Source organism: Lampris incognitus, chromosome 10, assembly GCF_029633865.1.
Source record: "Lampris incognitus isolate fLamInc1 chromosome 10, fLamInc1.hap2, whole genome shotgun sequence".
NCBI classification, from domain to species: domain Eukaryota; kingdom Metazoa; phylum Chordata; class Actinopteri; order Lampriformes; family Lampridae; genus Lampris; species Lampris incognitus.
The window spans coordinates 54672253-54691509 of NC_079220.1; the positions used below are offsets into that span (position 1 = coordinate 54672253).

The following is a 19257-nucleotide window of genomic DNA, read 5'->3' on the forward strand; positions in this document are numbered from 1 at the left end:
ACACAGGACTTTACACAGTGACCATCAGGTCAGTGTGTCCGATTCAGTGGCTCTTCCTACTGACAGAGCCGGTCGGTTATTGGACTTCCGATATGTCATGTCCCACATTCAGAAGAATTCCCTTTTGTCTTATTTGGTTCTTGTTTATCTTGACCTGATACCTCACCTTATACTTTACTCTCCCGTCTCGCTCAATATCCTGTTGGTGATTACATCCGTCATCATCTGATATCTTTCCCTTGTCATCCTTTTGTTTTTTCCCAGCCTCTCTCCTCCATCATTTTCCATTCTGGCACATCACACAATCACTCACGATGTTGTTTGTGTCAGTGTCGGAGGCCGGCTGTAGCAGCAGTCCTAACATTGGCACCGTTGATCTTTTGAAACCAACCTGCACCCCGGGTCCTCGGCCATATTAAGTTCAATTCAAACGGGTGTGCGTGGAAGGGGAAGGTGAAGGTAATGGGTCAACTGTGACGGGGCACCGTGTGCTACTTTTTGCTAACATGAAGTCAATGGATTCCACCTTAATACTGCATCCAGGTAGTGTAGCGGTCTATTCCGTTGCCTAGCAACACGAGGATCACCGGTTCGAATCCCCGTGTTACCTCCGGCTTGGTCGGGTGTCCCTACAGACACAATTGGCCGTGTCTGTGTTTGGGAAGCCGGTTGTGGGTATGTGTCCTGGGTCGCTGCACTAGCGCCTCCTCTGGTCGGTCGGGGCGCCTGTTCGGAGTGGGGGAGGAGGGGGAACTGGGGGGAATAGTGTGATCCTCCCACACGCGACGCCCTTCTGGTGGGACTCCTCACTGTCAGGACTCCACATGTATCGGAGGAGGCATGTGGTAGTTGCAGCCCTCCCCGGATCGGCAGAGGGTGGTGGAGCAGCGACCGGAATGGCTCGGAAGAGCGGGGTAATTGGCCGGATACAAATGGGGACAAAAGAGGGGGGGGGGATTCCCCAAAAAAAAATTTACTGCGACTTCCTAATCTGCACGTAGCTGCAGATATCCACATGAAAACCTCCTCGCTGGAATAATGTGGATCTTGTTTGCCGTCCATGTGAGACGTACGCGATTACCGATCAAGAAGCCGTGGCCGTGTTTGAAAAGCTACCGAGGCGTTGTGGCGATCCGTGACACGGCTAATACAACCGATGAAGCGATAGTCAGCAGCAGGGAGTTCTGAGCCTCTCTGTGCGCTCGCTTGTCAAAGCCTCTCCTCTGTAACCCCGTTGTTCAAGGCAAACGCTTCTTGGCTGTGCAAAGTGTCCGCTCTGGCTCAAGGAACTGGTGCTGCTTTGATGCTTTCTCCACACACACACACCACACACACACACACACACACACACACACACACACACACCCACACACACCCACACTCACAGAAGTGACCACAAACCAACAGCTGAGCTTAACAGACACCAGCTTGACAGTCCTCCCCTGTTCGTTCTGCGTATCTGTCTTGCGATCTGTTGTTTGCCCGTCTTCTTCTCTGCTCTGGCTGTCAAGTTTGCCTCTTTTGGTTTGTGTGTTTTTTGTTTTTTTTTTGCCTTCTGTCTCTTCCACTTTGTTTCATCTCCTTTTTGTTTGTCTCGGCATGAGTGCGGTTTGTGCGTGCACTTTGTAGCTCCGTCTCTTGTGTGCACACGCGTATAAAAAAAAGCGTAATCATTTCCCACTCTGTCTCTCTGCACAACCACACACGCGTAAACATGCACGTGTGCGCACACACACACACACACACTGTATTGCTCCCTCCACCCCAAAGAAAAGGTCAGTGAGTGCAACAGGAAGCGTCTCTCCATCACAGCTGCGGGTCAGCCCATTGCTTGGTATCTCAGGGATGTGCGCCGTGTGTCCTCGGGCACGCGGAATCGGCGGCGTGCTGGAAATTCTGGCGATCCTCGGCTTGAATTGCCCTGACGGATGTAAGTGCCCCCTTTCCAGCCGCACAACATCGTGAAAGTTAGTCTGCAGATATCGTCTCTGTACAGTCTGCCGGCCGGCCTGCTAACGGTCCGCCTCGTGTCAGGCAGTCATTGTGTGTGTTTGGCTGTGAGAGTGAATTAAATTCCTTAGTTCGGCTCTCGCCGATTTATTCTCACCTCCGTCGTCGAGCGGTCCATTAATTAAAAGGATTGGTCCCCCATCTTTCCCGTTCCCTCCATCTGCTGTTTGTCCTTTTTCCGTCGGCTCTCGTCTATCACAGAAATATCTCCGTCCCATCATTGCCATGGCAACCCTACAATTGTGTCACCCAACCTCGCTCTCCCAGCACATAAACACACACCGGATCATTTAAGTGATGTGATTTATGTGCCGCTTGATATGTGTTTGTTTGTGTTTGTTTTTATGTCTGCTTATTTGTTTATTTTTGATAAGTTGGATTTAAATCCAGCGGCACGGTGGCACAGTGGTTAGCATGGTTACAGCACAGCAACAAGATCCTGGGTTCGAGCCCCGGGGTGGTCCAACCTTAGGGGTCATCCTCTGTGTGGCGTTTGCATGTTCTCCCCGTGTCTGCGTGGGTTTCCTCCGGGGGCTCTGGTTTCCTCCCGCAGTCCGAAGACATGTAGGTCAGGCGAATCGGCTGTACTAAATTGTCCCTAGGTGTGTGTGTGTGTGTGTGTGTGTGTGTCAGCCCTGTGTGATGGCCTGGCAGCCTGTCCAGGGTGTCTCCCCGCCTGCCACCCAGTGACTGCTGGGATAGGCTCCAGTATCCATGCGACCCTGAGAGCAGGATAAGCGGTTTGGATAATGGATGGCTGGATGGATTTAATTCCTTCTGGAGATGTTTGAGTCCTGTATATCTCTTATTGCCACATCATGTGTGATTGTACAATGGACAGCTGACTTAACTAACAGCTTTAGAAAGAAACTGGCAGAAACGTGGTACAACATGTTTGAGGTACAACAGTTTTGTTAAACTCTTCTCATTAGAGAAGCGAATCCTAAAAACTCGACAGGGGAGTAGTTTTATATATGCCCACGAATGAACTTTACAAGTGGACGTGACTGTCTGTCTTAGGTGCAAATTATAAGAGTCAAGATGACAAATCTTCTCTACCTGTAATGCATCATGAGGGAAGTAGCCCATGTGAGGAGACCCATCATCAACTCATACTGACCTTAAGTGGGTGTAAAACCAAGTCCTGCGTGTCAACTATGCAAGAACACAATTTGCAACAAGGGCAGCACGGTAGCGTAGTGGTTAGCGCGGTCGTCGAACAGCAAGAAGGTCCTGGGTTCGAACCCCAGGGTTGTTCAACCTTGACGGTCATCCCAGGTGGTCCTCTGTGTGGAGTTGGCATGTTCTCCCCGTGTCTGCGTGGGTTTCCTCCGGGTGCTCCGGTTTCCTCCCACAGTCCAAAGACATGCAAGTCAGGTGAATCGGCCGTACTAAATTGTCCCTAGGTGTGAACGTATCGACACTGTGGTGGCCTGGCGGCCTGTCTAGGGTGTCTCTCCGCCTGCTGCCCAATGACTGCTGGGACAGGCTCCAGCATCCCGCGACCCAGATTGGGATGAGCGGCTTGGATAATGGAATGGAATTTACAACAAATAGTCTCTGATGATACTACGATACCATCCACCAGTAAACCCAAAACAAGTTTGCCCTTGGCCTCGTTTTTCCCCTACCCTCCTCATCTCACGCTGAAGAAAGGTTCAAGTCAGGATTTGTTGGATTGCACCAACATCCGACTGGTCCTGGTACCTCTGTTAGCCATGAGGCTATCAATGCCGGGGTATGATTAGCAGCACCCATGTTTGACTCATTGTCACTTTATGCTCACCATCTTTTTTTTTTCTTCTTCTGCATGATTTGGCCCTCGTCACGCTCCAAGGGGTTCAGCAGATCATCCGTCTCACTGAGCTGCACCTCCCTTCAGCTCCATCTCGCCATCTCTCTCTGTTGAGGGTTGCTAGCTTGTCTGTTAGCATAATGCTGAACAGCAGCAGGGGCAGCTCTTAAGATCGCTGCAAAGTGAGGTTTGGTCTGTATGGATTGTGTGGGCGACTGTTTGTAAATTGAATCTAAGTTGCCCGAAATGACCCCAGACTTGTTTAAGATTTGTTTACTAGTTAACATTGATTGTATTTACACAGTCTCAGGACAATTGCCCGTGCTTGGCCTCTACTATCTGGCCATATGTTGGTGCTTTGTGAGTCATGCATCCATGCTAGTCATAGCTTATCAGCGTCTTTTTGATTCAGTGATTCACAACAACATCTACAGTAACAAACACTATGCATGAGTAAAACGAAAATCACCTTAAACCATGTCTGTCTGTCATCAGCCTGTATATCTGTTTTACTCTTGAATGCCGCTGTCTTTCCGTATCACATCTCTTTCATAACCATCCAAGCTCCTTCCCTGCTTACATACAGTATATGCAATTATTGCTCATACTCAGACAAAGGTTTGCGTGTGTGTGTATGTGTGCACGTGCTCATATGGGCATGTGCACGTGGCTGTGCATGCACATTTAAGAAATCTGGCATGTCTTGAGCTAGCTCTTCAATGCTGACCCTTTCTTGGTTCTTCTCTGGAGAGGACCCAGGACAGGTGATGTGTAGCCAGAGCATGTGCTCTCTCTGTCTGTGGGGATGATGTGTCTGGGTCTGCCTGCCGAGTCTTTAAAGAGCTCTATTCTTATTCCAGAACTCGGTGGTACTCGGTTGGTGACACTGCACGGGACGGCGCTGCTCTGTGACGGCGTTCGGGGAAAATGCTCCCCGCCATCCTGCATCTGCTGCAGTCATAGCATCCGCTTGTCTTTTCTGCACCGTTTCGGCGTCACGAAGTCTAGTTATTTTGTGCTTTCACGGGGTGTGTTTTTCTCAATCTGTTACTGCATTGTGTTCCTTGCGTACTTGACAACTATTGCACAGCTGTCTGTCCTCGACGTACTTTCCTTTGTGAAAGGTTTGTTTTTTGGCGAGTTTTTCCTCTGAAGCAAGGATAGTGTGTGATTTGGTGGCCCGTACGGGGAGACAGTGGGTCTGGGGTGCTTTTGTGCTGGGGTACACTGGCTCCCTGGGATACTATGGACGGGTACCACCCACTGGACTCCACTGATCGAAGGGCGCGGGGGGGGTTGAGAGGTGGCATCTTGGCGGTCCTCTCAGAACTGTAGTAGGGCTCCTGCATCTGTTGGGGGCACTGGTCTGAGAGCGCTGCAGCAGGGGGCGGTCTCTCGACGGCAGGCAGGGAGACATCATAGTCAGCAGCCCAGGCCGGTGGACGGATCTGACGTCTGGGTCGGGTATCTCCATTGTCGTTTAACTGCATCGACCCTCTGCAATTGTAAATGTGATTTAGGGCAACACAAATATACTCGGTGTGATGGGAAAGGCAACGCTGTACTCGGTTCAGTCTTGAGGCGTGATTCAATCTCGCCTACTTGATTTGGATACAGAAGGCAGAGAGCTAGAGGAGCTGGAGAAGAGAGCGAGCGAGTCAGAGAGGGAGATGGAGGAAGATAAAAGGGACACAACGGTCATTTCTTTTGTTTGACCGACCGTTTGGGTTCAGTTGTTGCATAACACACACATCTGCACTTTCCCCGGTTTCAACCCTGGTACAAGGCTTCAGGATTGCCCTGAGGGTGATGTAAACACTTGCAGGGCACGTGTGCAACCATACACACTCTTGCACACACACACACACACACACACACACACACACACACACACACACACACACACACACACACACACACACACACACACAAAGTGGCACAAATAGCAGCCCAAGGCACTGACAGTTGACGGGATTATCTCCTCACACACTTCCTCCCTCAGTCTCTTCCTGGAACGGGTCTTGCCGAGTCAAAGGCTCAGAGTGACAGCATGTGGAAACCCCACCACTTTACCCAAGGCTCAGAAGGCTAGGATGGTGGTGGGGGTAAGGAACGGTTGTGAAAAGGGGACACCAAAAAGAAAAAGAGAGAGAGAGAGAACACAAGGAGATTGAGTAGAAGAAGAGATCCAGCCTCAGTAGTGAGAACCAGGGGTGGAGCCAGATGTTGTAAACAGTCGAGGCTTAGCCCAAACCTACCCACACTGAGCAGTTTTCCACTGAAAAGGTGTTTAAAAACCACCACGGTCACCAGTGAAAAGACAGAAAATAGGTTCAAACGTGAAAAATTTTCACCGACTATTTGAAGATGTTGAGTGAACATTCACATGTAGACCATATTTCTCCAGGATTTGCAATGGTGGCATTTTATTCTTACACTTGAAATTATTCTCGTGTCTTACAGTACTCCGTTAAAAGAAAAAAAGGGGAAAAGAAGTATATTCATCCAGGAGTCAAACCCAGGTTGTTGGCAGAAAAGAGCTTGGACTTATTATTTTAGTGGAAGAAATACTCCATGTAGGGTTTATAGCCTAGTCATGTAGGGTTTATAGCCTAGTCATGTAGGGTTTATAGCCTAGTCATGTAGGGTTTATAGCCTAGTCATTTTCCATGAAGGCGCGTCAGCCTTGCCGTCATCATAAGCAGCGTTCACTAAAATAAAACTAATGGGGCTAATTTCTGGTTTGCTTTATTGAAATACAATAGTACGTACAAGTACTACAGTAGTACGTACAAGTACTTACAAAATATGAAGTTAACGTGAAGCTTCGCATCCCAGATAGCAAAATTGCTGTGGCCCGGACCCGCCCCACACCCGTCACTTCATCCGGCCCACATACCGCGTGGAATGATGGCACTCGGGTGGTCCGCTCCTGTTTGCCAGATCTGGGCCAGAACCAAGCCATAGCAATGCCGCATGTGCCACATATTTGCCAAAAGTGGCCCATATTTGTTTTGTGGTATTTGGGCCAAGTTCACCATTTACCACACGGGCCACTTCAGGTTCACATCCAGATCACATGCTGCCCAGAGCACCGCATCTTTGCCAGAAAAGGCCCACATGTGATTTGGCATATTTGGGCCATATTTGCTATTATACATGTGGGCCACTTCAGGCTCACATCCATGTTGTCAGGGCCAGAAGAAGGCCACCAGTGCCGCATTGCTGCCAGAAGTGGCCCACATCTGGTTTCTATCTGGGCTTTATTTCCTCAGCTCTCTCTGTAAGTCCTGGTGCGCGTCCGTGTTCTACCTTGGGAGTAGTCGAAGCTGTACCGTCTGAGTACTTGTGCATGCTTGTTACAGCAGTAATCACAGTTGCTTATTTTACATTAATATGTAGCACTGCTCCCATCACGATGTACTGGAAGCACACAGCCTATATAGTAGTTCCATATATTACATTTTATACGAAACCGTAAACGTGTTCAAATTATGTCTTTGTGTGGACCGCCATTTTCCCAGCGGTGCGACATGTCGTTTCACACTAATCAGTTTCGTCTGTCTCTCACCCGACAACTGAACAAATGATCGAGACGACTCAGCAAACTTGATGTTGTAACCGGGTTTCAGGCGGTTGAAAAGAGGTTCTGTTCAGACGGAACATCGCCCGCTTTTCTATGAAAAATCGACGTGGGAATCCCGGTTTCGCACAGACGTGTACTTGTAGATTCGGTGTGACTGACACTTTCCAAGAATACGGTTATGTCCGCTGTCCGTTGCAGCTAAACGTCCGTAAACCCGTTTTGAAATCAGGGGGGGGGGGGGGGAGAAGCTCCGGAGCTGCGAACGTTTCTTCAGTATCTGAGTCCTCCGGTGACAGTTGTCAGTACATCCGGTGGTAGGCTACATAGCAAACAGGAATTTATAATAGCTAATTTGGCATACTTCATTTTCCAAAATGCAAACAAATGTAAGCTACAAAAAAATAACAATTGAAAAACAGGCTGGTGTTTTGGGCTGTGGGTTAAATTGAGGCAGCATATTTCCTGTTTCTTGGAAAAGTTTAGCTGATATCTGTTCATGTAAGGGAAGACTTTTAACGTTTAATGCAACATTATCCAGAGGAGTTACTAACGCTGCACATCACCTACCTGACGTAAACAAACTTGACAGCAGTGTAGCTCATTTGACTGACAACTGTTTAACAAGTAATTACTTGTGATCGGAGAGGGGCGGGATGTCTTGTGTGTTTGTGCTAGAAGCTGCTGTGTGCTGGACTCAAATCCCTCGTGTGCTGCGGACACACTTGGCCAATAAGGTTGATTCTCGTTTGAAGTGGTTGCGTTGGGAGCAGATTTGGAGCGTGACAATGTCAGGGCGGACCTATAGATAGCGATATTTCCCCAGTAATGGAACTTTTGTTCCAGTGGCTTGCTGGTCCAGTCAGAGAGAGTGAAGAGCAATGACACAAAAGGTTCGGGGCTTTTGAGCTCGCTCAGCCTCTGGTGAGAACCATCCGGAACCTTCTTTCCGGACATTTGGGGATACAGTCAAAAAGATAAATAAGTTGATAGTGAAAAAAAGAGGGAGGTCTAGCTTTCTCCGTTGCTTTCGTTGTCCCTGATGTCTGTGGTTCGGTCAGCGAGACTTCTTTGATGCAACCGCACAGTGATGCGGCCATGTCCCCGAGGAACAACCAGATAATGGGAAAGCGGATCCAAAACGGACGATACATATTCCCACGTTTTCAGCGTTGGATGGAATAAAAGGACTTTTCGCATAACCGGGAAGCTGAAAAGGTCACAGGGTTGGGGAGATGCCGGAGAGAGGACCCTTGTGGGATTCAAGTCCCAAATCGATTTTTTTGGAGCACATTTGTTCTGGCGGCAAGGGAACGAAACCAACACTCCATTTTTTTGCATACAAGAATGGCTATTTGTTTTATTTATGCAACTGTAGAGCCGAAGGAACGGAGAAGACCGTAGGTTCACACTTTAGCCGTGTAGGCAACTTTCTTTAATCCACGGTAAATCAGAGAGCAACCAAACCACAGCTCGACTGAGCGGAGGTGGCAAGAATAATCAGAAAACTGGCTGGACAACCATAACTTAACCCTGCGTTAACCTGCCAGGGCAACCATGACTTAACCCTTAGTTCCTGGGTTGAATTCTGTCCCCAATACGTGTCCACCACATGAGCCCCCCCAGAATTCGCCCTAGTAATCGAAGTCAGGCAGGCGCGGGGGGACGACCGGCCGTCCGCGGCGGCTCCGGATAACAGGGGCCGGAGTGTCTCTGGGAGGCATTGACGCGGGCCTGTGGAGGTCGGCCTGAGGAGCAGAAGAGGCAGCTCGGGCCTCCACGGGGGGAGGAGGCGGAGCCGGGGGACGACCGCGACGAGGAGGTTGGGCTAACTCCAACGGCTGCGTCAAGTCCAGGTGTGCGGGTTTAACTCGGTCCACTGAAACATGCTCGGCCGTGCCCCCAAAATCCACCACCAGGTGCTTAGTTCCCCGTTCCAGGACGCGGAAGGGGCCGTCATAAGGGGGTTGCAGAGGGGGGCGGTGTGCGTCGTGACGGATGAACACGTAGTCCGCTGACTGCAGACCTGGGGGCACCTGGGACACCGGCGCGCCGTGTTGGGCGGTAGGGACGGGTGTGAAAGCTCTGACCCCGTCCAGCAAGGAGGCTCGTTGGTCCACAGCTGACCAGGGACGCGTTGCATTGGGCATGAAATCGCCTGGGACTCGCAGCGGCGTGCCGTACACCAGCTCCGCAGAGGAGGCTTGTAGGTCTTCCTTCGGGGCGGTCCGCAGGCCCAGCATGACCCATGGGAGCTTGTCGACCCAGTTGCAGTCCTTGAGAGTAGCCCGAAGCGCAGCCTTCATGGACCGGTGGAAGCGCTCACATAGGCCGTTCGCCTGAGGGTGGTAGGCGGTAGTGCGATGAAGCTTGACGCCCAGAGCCTCACCCACAGCACTCCATAGCTCTGAGGTAAACTGTGGCCCGCGGTCAGATGAAAGGTCGGAAGGCGTACCGAAACGTGAGACCCACGACCCAATAAAAGCCCGGGCCACATCAGCAGACGTCGTGGATGCCAGGGGAACAGCTTCAGGCCAGCGCGTAGTCCTGTCCACCACAGTGAAGAGGTAGGTGAACCCATGGGAGGGGGGTAGGGGACCAACCAGGTCGACGTGGACATGGTCAAATCGTCTCTCCAGCACTGCGAAGCGTTCCAGGGGCGCCTTAATGTGGCGGTGTATCTTAGCCCGCTGACAGGCAACACACGAGTCGGCCCACGCTTTCACGTGTCTCTTAAGTCCCTCCCACACAAACTTAGCAGAGGTCAGGCGCACGGATGGCTTACCGCCTGGATGAGAGAGGCCGTGCACAGCTTCAAATACGGGGCGTCTCCAGCTGTGCGGGACGATGGGCCTGGGCTGTCCTGTGGAGACGTCACACAGGAGGGTGGCACCTGTGTCGCTGAAAGGAACGTCCTGCAGGCGGAGCCCCGTGTCGGAGGCCCGGAGACGGAGGATGCTCGGGTCCGTGGCCTGGTCAGCAGCCATCTGTGCATAGTCAAGGCCTAGGTGGACCGCTCCAATCACTGCCCTAGAGAGGCAGTCAGCTACCTGGTTAGACTTACCAGCGACGTGCTGGATGTCGGTAGTGAATTCCGAAATGTAGGAGAGTTGTCGCTGCTGGCGAGTGGACCATGGCTCGGCCGTCTTGGACATGGCAAACGTGAGGGGCTTGTGGTCCACGTACGCAGTAAACTCGCGGCCCTCTAGCAGGAAACGGAAATGCCGGACAGCGAGCCAGAGACCGAGGAGTTCCCTGTCAAAAGTACTATACTTGCGCTCTCGGGGTGTAAGCTGGCGACTGAAAAAGGCCAAAGGCTGCCAAGCCCCCCCCACCCACTGTTCGTGAACCGCACCAACAGCATAGTCCGATGCATCCGTGGTTATGGAAATAGGCGCTGTAGGTGAAGGATGCGCTAGCAGGGTAGCCTGGGAGAGCGCAGCTTTAGTCTCGGTGAACGCACGGTCCCGCTCTGCTGTCCAGTCGACCGCCTGGTTGGGGGACATGCCTTTCAGCGCCTCGTACAGTGGCCGGATGATAAAGGCGGCTCGGGGAATGAAGCGGTGGTAGAATGTCACCATCCCGATGAACTCTCTGAGCGCACGAGCTGTTTGGGGGCGCGGAAAGGCCGCCACCGCTTCCACCTTTGAGGGCAGGGGGACTGCCCCGTCCCCAGTGATGCGATGCCCGAGGAAATCAATGGCTGTCAGCCCGAACCGGCACTTCGCCGGGTTGACGATCAGCCCATGCTGGCTGAGGCGTGTGAAGAGGGCATGAAGATGGGACAGGTGTTCTTCCTTGGAGGCGCTGGCGATGAGTATGTCGTCCAAATAGACGAAGAGGAAAGGAAGGCCACGGAGCACTGAATCCATCAGCCGCTGAAAGGACTGGGCCGCGTTTTTGAGTCCAAATGGCATTCATAGGAATTCAAATAGGCCGAATGGGGTAGTCACCGCTGTCTTGGGGATGTCTGAGGGGTGCACGGGAACTTGATGATAACCACGGACCAGGTCGACTTTTGAGAAGACGCATTTGCCAGACAGGTTTGCAGAAAAGTCCTGGATATGCGGGACAGGATAGCGGTCGGGCGTGGTGGCGTCATTTAGTCGGCGGTAGTCCCCGCATGGGCGCCAACCTCCATCAGGCTTAGCGACGATGTGGAGTGGGGACGCCCACGGGCTGTCAGAGCGGCGGATGATCCCCATGCGTTCCAGGTGCTCGAACTCAGACTTGGCAATGGCGAGTTTGGCGGGGTCGAGACGCCTGGCTCTGGCGTAGACCGGGGGCCCCTTCGTAGCAATGTGATGCTCCACCCCATGCTTAGCGGTGGGTGCAGAGAAGGTAGGCTGGGTGAGGTCAGGGAACTCAGCGAGGAGGCGGTTGAACTTGTCTGCCTCTGAGAGAGAGTTGGCTAGACCTGCATAGGCCGCTTCCCTCCGCGTACATGCGAAGGAGGAGAAGGTTAAGGCATCGACCAGACGGCTGTTCTGAATGTCCACTAGCAAACCGTAAGCGCACAAAAAATCAGCTCCGAGGAGGGGAAGCGTTACATTGGCCATGACGAACTCCCACGTGAAACGTTGTCCACCAAAACACAGTTCTACAGACCGCACGCCGTAGGTGTGGATAGGGCTGCCGTCAGCCGTCGCCAACTGGGGGCCCCGCTCCCCGCCCATGATGTCGACGTCAGTAGCAGGGAGCACGCTTCTCTGTGCGCCCGTGTCACAAAGAAATCGCCGACCGGAGATGGTGTCGAGGATGAAGAGTAGCCTGCTCGTATCGCCAACACTCATGGCCACTACTGAATGTTGGCCCTCTCGTTTCCCGTCGGCCTGTAGTTGCAGGGGGAACGGCACCGTTTAGCTTTCGCACCAAATCGAGCGTGGTACATACAGAGTCCAGAGGGCTTGTAGCGGTCTGATGCTGTGGCGCCACCGTCGGGCCACGCCCGCGATGTCGGCGGGGGGCCAGTGAAGGTAGGAGCCAGCACCCCGGCATGGGAGGAACGTTGTGTAGCGACGAAGAATCGGTCAGCCTCCTTTGCCAGCTCACGGGGATCAGTGATGGTGGAGTTAGCGAGCGCAGTCTGGACGTGGGGCGGCATGTTGCGCAGAAACAGCTCCATAAACAGGAAACATGGCTTTTCTTGACCCAGTAGGTTTAACATCCTGCTCATTAGCTCCGATGGTTTGCCATCTCCCAAGCCCTGAATTGCAAAGAGGCGACGTGCTCTCTCCGTTGTTGACAGTTCAAAAGTTTCAAGGAGGAGATGTTTAAGTGCGGCGTATTTACCATCGGCCGGTGGGTTGGTTATGAAACCGCTTATCCTGGAAGCCGTTGCGCACCCCAGCGCTGCCACTACGTAGTAGCACCTGGTCTCGTCTGCTGTTATGTCTCTGAGCGCGAACTGTGCCTCAGCCAGCGCGAACCATGTAGCCGCGGAAGACTCCCAAAACTCCGGCAGTTTAATTGCAACGGCGTTCGTAGCCATAATGTGTGTGGTTTCAGAAAACTTATCCGAAAACCGACGTCGGGGTCACCAGTGTAGAGCCGAAGGAACGGAGAAGACCGTAGGTTCACACTTTAGCCGTGTAGGCAACTTTCTTTAATCCACGGTAAATCAGAGAGCAACCAAACCACAGCTCGACTGAGCGGAGGTGGCAAGAATAATCAGAAAACTGGCTGGACAACCATAACTTAACCCTGCGTTAACCTGCCAGGGCAACCATGACTTAACCCTTAGTCCCTGGGTTGAATTCTGTCCCCAATACGTGTCCACCACACAACTTCTTTTTTCTTCCGAAGAAAATCTTGTGGAAGTGGCAGAGGAGCGGAGTAAAAATAGACTAAAAGAAGAATAAAACAATATGCTGTTCAGAATGTTCGGGAATCCTCACGCCGATGGCTCGTTTTGCTGCCGCGCCAACCAACACACACCTACACACACACACACCCAGTCGGCTTGTTTATACCTCCCCCTTGTTTTAGCACCTCACCCCCCAGTGTGGTCTCCCGCGCTTGATTTAGCATGTTAGTGTTTATGGGAAAAATAACTCTTTTCGGAAACATGGGCCAATTTACACAGTTGGCGGCATGTGTAATTACAGATAGGGCCATTATGACACATTTCAGCGTGGTGGAGGCGAGTCCGCCAGGGCTTCCCCCGCCCACGTTTGCAGGGCTGTACTTAAAAGCGAGGTTTGTTTTGGGGTTATTGTAGAAGTTAACTGGCCTGCACGTCGCATCATCGGATGAAACAAATGTGAAGAGGTTCTCCAGAGATTAGATTTGACCACTCCGGTGATTAGATCCCATTGCAAATGAACTTACATAACTGCGGCAGGGGCCCAAAGAACTGTCCATTATCCAACCCATTATCCAAACCGCTTATCCTGCTCTCAGGGTCGTGGGGATGCCGCAGCCTATCCCAGTGGTCATTGGGCAGCAGGCGGGGAGACACCCTGGACAGGCTGCCAGGTCATCACAGGGCCAAATATATGTTGTAGCGAATTTGGGGGGGGGCAGCCCGGGAGCCGCCACAGCCGAGACGCCAACCCATGTCTCTCGCACCACGGGCGACTATGTTAACCAGTCAAAGCAATATGCATTGGCCGGGAAATGAACCTGGGCCTCCCGCGTGGCAGGCGAGAATTCTACCACTGACGCCGTTCCACCGTTCCACCAACGCCGCTTGTGGGCGGCGTTGGTGGAACCTTTCTGTGCCCAAAGAACTGATGAATTCCCTACACTCCTCTGTGTGTCCCTTCTCATCTTGTGGGGATTTTTGGAATCCTCTAAGGCTACTAGTCTCTAGTTTCTCATTAGCTCGGTTTTTACTCAACTTTCCTGCCAGATGTCTCAGCCAAGATAAACAGTTGCTTAAACTCAACCGCTCTTGGCGTTTTTACACTCGTTTACGCCGTGTGCACTTCCAAATCAGCAACGGTCACGACTTAAAAGATGGAAGCGGGGATGATTCTGTGGTGTCAAGTTAGAGAGATGACCTGACAGTTAACCTGAGAGACTGAAACCCACAGGAGGACACTGGAGACTCACGCATTGCCGTGGATTCATTAGCATGTATTTGCCCAACTCTCCGTGTAGCAGAATTTGCACGATGGCATGACTTGTTCAGTTTCAGCCTGGCTCGGCATACAGTCCTTGCACAGTGATTTGGGATCTTGTGTGTGTTGTATTTAGCCTGTCAAGAGGGCCTCCTGCCATGACTTCATCCCACAAACATTTTGTCTTCAGCACTCTCCAACAGTCCTGTGTGGAGAAGAGTAATGTGCAGTACAAAAAAAAAATCAAGTATGTAAAATCTGGCCACACCTGAAAAGACTGGGCTTGAACAGAGCGCTAGAGGGGCTAGAGGGGCAAGTACAAGCCAAACTGTACCTCTGTAGCAACTAATGAGTCCAATTAAGGAAGTATGCTTGAAGAAGAATGCTTTGATTCAGCACTAATGGCTCACATCAGAAAATGTCACCAACCGTGTGTTTGCTGGTCTTGTACTTGTGGGAGCTGGTTCACACAGTTGTATATTTAAATCAGAAAAATCAGAATAAGATTTCACATCATAATGTTTTGTTTGCCAATTAAGCTTATACTCGCCATTTCAAAACCAGGATGTTGAATGCACACACACACATACACACATTATATATGTGGAAATATCGTAAATATAGTATTATGGAGGGTGGCACGGTGGCGCAGTGGTTAGCGCGGTCGCCTCACTGCAAGAAGGCTCTGGGTTCGAGCCCCGGGGTAGTCCAAACTTGGGTGTCATCCCGGGTCGTCCTCTGTGTGGAGTTTGCGTGTTCTCCCCGTGTCTGCGTGGGTTTCCTCCGGTTTCCTCCCACAGTCCAAAGACATGTAGGTCAGGTAAATCGGTCGTACTAAATTGTCCGTGTGTGTGAGATGGCCTGGTGGCCTGTCCAGGGTGTCTCCCCGCCTGCCACCCAGTGACAGCTGGGATAGGCTCCAGCATCCCCGCGACCCTGAGAGCAGGATAAGCGGTTCGGATAATGGCTGGATGGATGGATGGATGGACGGACGGACGGATGGACGGTTAATAAAACGGAGAATTCAGTTTGGATTTCTGAAGGCTTTCCTCTTGCGGTACAAAGACCAGTGGCTCGCCACAGTCTCTCCGGACTTCCTCTCTGCATAACAGTGTGCTGGCGTGGCTCTCAGTCCTCAGGGCGTCTCTACCCACTCCTGCTGGGGGAAACAGATTTCCAGTAAGGGAGGGTTAATTAGGTGCAGGTGCACCGTTTGGACCAGCCAGACCGCCGCAGGCCCTCTCTGACCTCCTGACTGTGACTTTCCTAACCGCCTTATGTCCTCGTCCATCAGCGTGCTCCTCATCGTTATGTCAGGAAGAGCTGCAACCCAGCTTCAGTTCAACGATCCAAGTTCTGTACAGTCCCACCACCACCATAGACCAACCCCCCACCCCCCCACTCACCATCATCCCTCTGCTGTTCTTGGCAGACCACACCACTGCGACATGTTGAGTTACGCAATTGGCCATTAAACGAAATAAAGACGCTCAGGAACTGATTGCGAGATAATGGCGGATGTAAAATGCTATTTTCAGTGTAATTAGAGCGGGAGTCTCATTAAATGTCCGGATGCTCTTTGCAGCCATTGGTCCCGGTATTAATCGCGAGGGAGACACTAAAGTAATACACACTTCGCTCCTGGCGAGCTGATGCCTGTGACAGGAACACGAGTTCTTTTATCACTTTTCTAACCAGATCAACGATTTGTTTTATTCCTTTTTCTTCTCATAACAGTGTTACTTGTAATCTGCCATCGATTCTCCAGAAGCTTGGATTTAACAAATCTCCCCCCCCCATCTCTGCCCCCCCCCCCAGGACCCCAGAAGCAAACACAAGTTTAAGATTCACACCTACGGCAGTCCCACCTTCTGCGACCACTGTGGTTCGCTGCTGTACGGCCTCATCCACCAAGGGATGAAGTGTGACAGTAAGTATGCACCGTGTGTGTGTGTGTGTGTGTGTGTGTGTGTGTGTGTGTGTGAGTGAATATGCTGTGCTGGTTTCCATCCTAGAGCTGGCCCGTAATGAGAACAGATGGGAATTGACTCGTGCTGCATGGCACACAGCCACATCTGCAGCTGAGGCAGGATTCTCACTCTTGTCCGTAGTGTCCCACCTCCGCCGATGTCCTGTTCCCACCACCTACACTCCTCCTTTACATCGTTCCTTAATCTCCCTTTCTGTATTTGTATGAACGTGTCAACCCTCCACCCCTTCATTTCCTTTTTTAACGAGGGGCTTACCTCGTTTCAAAATCCCTTCCTCCCACTTTTCTCCATCTCCCTCCTGTGACGCCCTTTTCTTTCCTTTGTGTGTCTCTCTCTGTCGTCCTGTCTCCTTTATGTTTGCCATATCTTTCTGTTTACTGCCTCTCTTATTGCCCTCTATCTTGCCCTTTCTGTCACTTTCCCTCGTTCTGCCTCGCTCCCCTTCTTTTTCGGGCTGCTTCTATTGCTGTCTCCCTCACTGTTATTTCTGTCTCTCTGTCTCTTTCTCCCCCTCTTTCCCACCACCATATTGCCGCCATCTATCACCTCCCTCCCTTTCTCCTCCTCTCACTATGTCCATCCGTCCGGGAGACACTCATCACAGATGGTGATGAGTGCCTGTGCCCCCCCCCCCGTACACAATGACCCTTTCTGTGTGTGTGCGTGTGTGTGTGTGTGTGAGAGAGAGAGAGAGAGAGAGAGAGAGAGAGAGAGAGAGAGAGAGAGAGACAGAGAGACAGAGAGACAGAGAGACAGAGAGACAGAGAGAATGTGGGAGATAGAGGCTGAGGTAGACAATGAGAGGGAAAGATGGAGCTTGAGAGACAGAGGAAAGAGAGAGCGAGCTGGATGGAGGGGTGGAGGAAGAAGGGGGTAGAGGGTAGAGGATGCGGAGGATAGGAGACAGAGGAGATCTTTACACCGGTCAACCAAAACATTAAAGCCACTGACAGGTAAATGAGTAATGGCACCTGTCAAGGGGTGGGATATATGAGGCAGCAGGTGAACAGGCAGTTTTTGAAGTTGATGTGTTGGAAGCAGGAAAAATGGGCAAGCGTAAGGGTCTGAGTGACTTTGACAAGGTCCAAACTATGATGGCTAGACGACTGGGTCAGAGCATCTCTGAAACAGCAGGCCTCGTGGGGTGTTCCCGGTATGCAGTGGTCAGTACCTACCAAAAGTGGTCCAAGGAAGGACAACCGGTGAACCGGCGACAGGCTTGTGGGCGCCCATGGCTCGTTGATGCACGTGGGGAGAGAAGGCTAGCCCGTCGGGTCCGATCCCACAGAAGAGGTACTGTAGCTCAAAGTGATGAAAGAGTCAATGCTGGCTATGATAGACAGGTATCAGGACACAGTGTATGACAGCTTGCTGCGTACGGGGCTGCGTAGCTGCAGACCGGTCAGCGTGCCCATGATGACCCCTGTCCACCGCCAAAAAGTGCCTACAATGGTTACATGAGCGTCCGAACAGGACCATGGAGCAGTGGAAAAAGGTGGCCTGGTGTGATGAATCACGCGTTCTTCTACATCATGTGGACGGCCGGGTGTGTGCATCATTTACCTGGGGCAGAGATGGCACCAGGATGCACTATGGGAAGAAGAAAAGCCAAGGGAGGCAGTGTGATGCTCTGGACAGTGTTCTGCTGGGAAACCTTGGGTCCTGACATTCATGTGGACGTTACTTTGAACGTACCACCTACCTACCTAAACATCGCTGCAGACCAGGTACACCCCTACATGGACACGGGTTCCCTGATGGCAGTGATCTTCAGGTGGTTTTAATGTTTTGGCTGGTTGGTGTATTTGAGCAGAGAGGAGACCAGAGTAACAATCCTCTCTCCCTCTGTTCCCTCAGCGGTCTTTCTTGTTTCGAGTGTGTACATACATATCTGTGTGTGTGTGTGGGTGTGGGTGTGTGTGTGTGTGTGTGGGTGAGGGAGAGAGACAGAGAGAGAGAGTGAGAGAGCCGTTTAGAGAGAAGGTTCAGATAAAATAAAGATGAGAGAAATGTTAAGTGAATAATTAATATAAGATATCCAAATGTTCTGTCTCTTCCAGTCTTCACATGATGAAGGGTTTCTCAGTGATTAAACAATACATTTCATTCTTGCTCCCAGACATGTGTGTACATACCGTTTGTGTAACTGTCTGTGGCCATCTTCTCACTCGACTCGGCACTTAAGAGTGCCGATATGTACTCCACAGCAAAACTCCAAACTATATGTTACCACATCTAAACTGAGCGAAATGTATCTCTTACAAAAAGATTATGAAGAAAATCGGTTTATGTCAATTAATCAAATAATAATAATAATAATAATGAATCAATTATTGATAACCCGTCCATAGGGTTAGTGGTTGTGTCAGGAAGGGCATCCGATGTAAAATTTTGCCAAATCATTATGTGGATTGACAAGACCATACTGGCTCAGGTCTGTGAATGTTCTCATTCATCCAGGTCAGGGTTATCCAAAGGAGTTGAATCAAGTGCAACTGGACTTGGTATATATCCGTGAAGACGTTTCGCCTCTCATCCAAGAGGCTTCCTCAGTTCGTGCCTTTCTGACTAGACCAAGCTAGTCTGACTGGCTGCTGATGAGACTCAGAATTTATCCTCAAAAACATCGGGACACAAAGAGCCATGGATATCTATAGCTCTGATAACGACTCCAAAGAGGATAAATTCTGAGTCTCATCAGCAGCCAGTCAGACTAGCTTGGTCTAGTCAGAAAGGCACGAACTGAGGAAGCCTCTTGGATGAGAGGCGAAACGTCTTCACGGATATATACCAAGTCCAGTAGCACTTGATTCA

General features: G+C 51.2%; 1 protein-coding gene and 1 pseudogene across 1 annotated transcript in view; one reads left to right on the plus strand and one right to left on the minus strand.

The window, feature by feature from the left end:
- Positions 1-5295, minus strand: part of LOC130119124 (pre-mRNA 3' end processing protein WDR33-like) — a 59346-nt pseudogene extending 54051 nt beyond the window's left edge.
- The window catches only part of prkcab (protein kinase C, alpha, b), a 231002-nt gene that overhangs the window by 157332 nt on the left and 54413 nt on the right, over positions 1-19257 (plus strand). The window contains 2 exon segments of the mRNA XM_056288468.1: positions 13377-13390; positions 16271-16382. Coding sequence (XP_056144443.1) covers positions 13377-13390; positions 16271-16382 — 126 coding nt within the window.